This window comes from Branchiostoma belcheri, unplaced genomic scaffold (genome assembly GCF_001625305.1).
Source record: "Branchiostoma belcheri isolate BF01 breed outbred unplaced genomic scaffold, Haploidv18h27 scaffold73, whole genome shotgun sequence".
Classification (NCBI taxonomy): Eukaryota; Metazoa; Chordata; class Leptocardii; order Amphioxiformes; family Branchiostomatidae; genus Branchiostoma; species Branchiostoma belcheri.
The window spans coordinates 533,105-536,880 of NW_017804387.1; the positions used below are offsets into that span (position 1 = coordinate 533,105).

The 3,776-nt window shown below is 42.8% G+C and overlaps 1 protein-coding gene across 1 annotated transcript in view; it reads right to left on the reverse strand.

The window, feature by feature from the left end:
- LOC109485121 overlaps positions 1-3,776 on the reverse strand; it is an 18,167-nt gene that overhangs the window by 311 nt on the left and 14,080 nt on the right. Inside the window, 6 exon segments of the mRNA XM_019788553.1 lie at positions 329-499; positions 912-1,059; positions 1,360-1,614; positions 2,078-2,238; positions 2,579-3,060; positions 3,626-3,770. Coding sequence (XP_019644112.1) covers positions 351-499; positions 912-1,059; positions 1,360-1,614; positions 2,078-2,238; positions 2,579-3,060; positions 3,626-3,770 — 1,340 coding nt within the window. The 3' untranslated portion in view covers positions 329-350.

The window sequence follows — 3,776 nt, forward strand, 5'->3', positions numbered from 1 at the left end:
GTGAAGCTCACACACACTGTGACAGTTCACATTCCTTGCTTCAAGTGGCCCAGCGGAATCGTGCTTTCGCTTCAGTGGGGCCGGGGGGTGTGCACATTATTTGGAAGAGCACTCCATATTTGGAAGAGCACTCCATATATGGGAGCCCGGATGGTAGATGGCGCGTAAAAATTGCGAACTTTGTCGTTCAATTTCGCGGTCAAAACGTGGCCCTGGCAAAAAATATGTTATAGATTATAAAAATAGACCAAAAAGTCTACCATGTCAGATAGAGTTTTTTTTCTATATTAGTATTTCCAAAAAGTCCTCAGGCACCCTTCAATATGACCTTAAAATGTCTTCGTAAAATATTAAGCATATGAAGCCGTTGTTGACTTGGGACTTCGCTTTTTGCACTCAAACCGGTACATTACGTCAGTCAGCAGGTCAACTTCCTGCAGTACCGCATCTGTCCGCTGGAGGGTCTCGTTCACAAAGTGGTCCGGAAGTGGTGCTTCATCTTCAGAAACGACAAAATGCACTGAAGTGTTAGTTTATGTTTTGCCTTATGTAATACAATGTATTTTTGTAACAGGCAACGGTAGAGTTTCTTAATCAATGACTTGATAACAAGTGTGGGGATATTCCATAGCAATTTGGGGGTATTTGATAGCAATATTTGATAGCAATTGTAGGGATATTGATACGAATTGTAGGGATATTTGATACCAATTGCAGGGATGTTTAATAGCAATCACGGGGATATTTGTTAGGAATTGTGGGAATATTTGATAGCTATAATCCTAAATGCATCCCATAAATGACTACTTGCAACCTATACATGGTATAGTTTGTAGATAGTAGACTAATTTGGTGCCTTAAAAATATAAACAGTCAGGAGCTAACAAAGACTGACAAGCAAATACATCTACCGTCTGCGTCTTGGGACTCATGAAGCATGCCCAGAAAACTCCTGAAGGAGTTCCAGAAGTAATCTCCCATGGCGGCGTCCACATCAATGTCGTCAGACGTCTGACAGTAACTCAGCCAGTTACACAACATCCCCACTCCCAGGTTCATCTGTAAGAGATTAACCATTAATCAAAGTCGGTGGTATCCATAAAACTTTACATTAAACAAAGAAACGCACATACGCAAGTACAACACATAAACAGAAATATGATATTTAACTAGTTTCGCTCCTATAGAATTGGATGGGATTGGATTTTTATTATACAGCTGGCACACTTGGAGTCTTAGTGTTATTGGTATTAACATATGTGGGCTCTGTAAAACATAACATCAAACACACACACAAGCACACAGAGAAAACATTACCGACGTACGTACACGGAAGCAAATACGTGATTTTTGACTGACCAGATAAAAGATGAAGATGATGACGAATGTAGAGTAGTACAGAGGTCCCATGACACGATTCACTTCTTTCATGTCGTCCGCAAAGACACCGACGAACGGCCTCCCCAGCCCCATCTCAAACAGCACGTACGACGTTTTCTTGAAGCCGGAGAAGCTCTCTATGTTCTTGCCGAATATGAGGATCCCGCTGAAGCTGTAGGCCACTATAACAACCAGCATGTGCACGGAGAACCCAAAGGCTTCCCCGTACATCAGCTAGGGTAGACGGGAAGAATACAACAACTTATTTTTGTTTTACATGTATGCCTTATCCTTAGCTTTAGTTCCTCCCGTGCCTGATGGCGCATCGGGCAGTAAGCTACCACTTCCTTTTTTGGCCGCTGCTACATGTATGGGATAAACAGAATAGACCAAACGTTCACATCCGTATAGCCGGTATGACCGCCCTTGGGCGTGACAGATCAGCTTGCACAAAGTCATTTAGATGCAAACGTTGTTTAACGCTAGCCAATGCGGGTGGAAATATGCTAATCTCCAAGCAGATTCTGTGGTGCAAGGGGAGTCTATATTGGCCGAGTGTAGAATGCAGAATCTGCTTGGAGATCAGCATATTTCCACCTGAAATTGATAGCGTTAAACGATGTTCGCATTTAAATGACTTTGTGCAGTGGTTAGGTGTGACAAGCAATTAGAAATATGCATGAATTGCTGTACGTACCCGAGGCAGTGCGTAGACGGTCGCCACGCCTCTGGAGAAGTTGAGAACACGCAGGATGCTGACGGTACTGAGGAAGATGGAGAAGGACAGGACAACCTTGAAGGTTGCGTCCCATTGGCTGGCGGTGCTGATGTCCACAAACTCATGGATGCCGAGAAGTCCTGTGACAAATTCCGAAATGTCATGACAATCTCTAATTTTGACCAGTAACCACTATTTGACACAACATTATTATGGTTTTCAGATATGAAAACGCTGTTTTCGCAAGTTGTCTTCTTGGATCCCATTATCTTATGATCTATCTCTTAGTCTAATTATTTTGCCGTTGGGAAACCACAAACGATCTGCTAACCATTTAATTGTTTATACTCTTTTCGGTTTTATGTCCTTCTTAACATTTTATTTAGTCCAATGCATGTCTATCATCTGAAATGGATAACGCGTTGGTGAATACGCTTGCTACGAAATAGATGACAGTTACGACAGTTGGTCATCACGAACCTTTTGCCTGCTGTATGTCATCCAAAGCAGCAGCAGTCTGGATGTACCGAAGCGCGAATGTCACAATGACGGCTGTGGACATGCCGATGTTGCACAGCATCAGGATGTTCCAAAAACTGCAGAAGTAAAGACGGCCGCTCTTCTGTACGTTGAAAATCTCGGTAAACAAGTTGTAGATGTAGACAAGAACGAAGACGATGTGAAAAATCATCTGGACGAAGTCGTGTGCTGTTTCGTACTGGAACAGCCGGAAGGTGTGGATCGTGGGCTGAATCTCCCCAGCGCCCCCTGGCAGGTACTGCAGGGTGATGTCCACGGTGCTGAACAGCTTCACGTCAGGGTGGTAGAAGTTGATCCTTAGGATGAGTGTGTCTGAAACCAGCAGGATCCAGTGGGTATGTTTTAGGAAGTCTATCACTGCAGCAGCCTGGTCAGCGTCCTGGGGTAGGTCTACTGTGGAGAAGCACACCGAAGTGCTGTTTCTAGAAAAAAAAAGGCAAATGAGTAGTCCCATGTGTCATGTGTAGTACGGTCCATGAAGACATATGGCGACCATAGATACGTCCTTAATGCTTGTCAATGGGATCTATCTAAGGTATCCAAAAAAGTGGCCACATTGGCCAGATGGTACTTAGGCCATGTTGATTTGATTATATGGATGACAACCTCCAGGAACCCCAAAACTGATGCGAGCTTGCGAGTAAATATAGGTTTGCAAAAAAAAACCTTGCTTTCATCATGAAATCTACGTGGTCACGAACAAATGACATCTAACTCTTCAAGTTCATTTCTTTACATTTTCGTCTTTTTTGTTCGATTTTGGCATTCTACGACATTGGTATCATTTTTAAATATTCTTTTTGGAACTTACGGTATATATTTGCTAGTTTTGCAACTGTTTTTTACGATTTACAGTATGGTTGAAAACGTTTTTAAACGGCCTAAAAATTCATGCGTGCGCGGCCGAATGTCAACCATATAATCAAATCAACATGGCCTTAAGTAGAGACTATCGGTATTAAATACTGCAATCATTTGTTTACATACCTGACTTCATTGCCAATACTTGTAGTCCCATTGTAAGAACAGTTCCGTCCGTTCTGTCGGCCAACAGCTTTACTTTGTAGGAACATCTGCAGCTCAGGATAGAGCTTTTGACCACTGTGCTCGAGATCTATGTCTATTGGGTTCTCTGGAA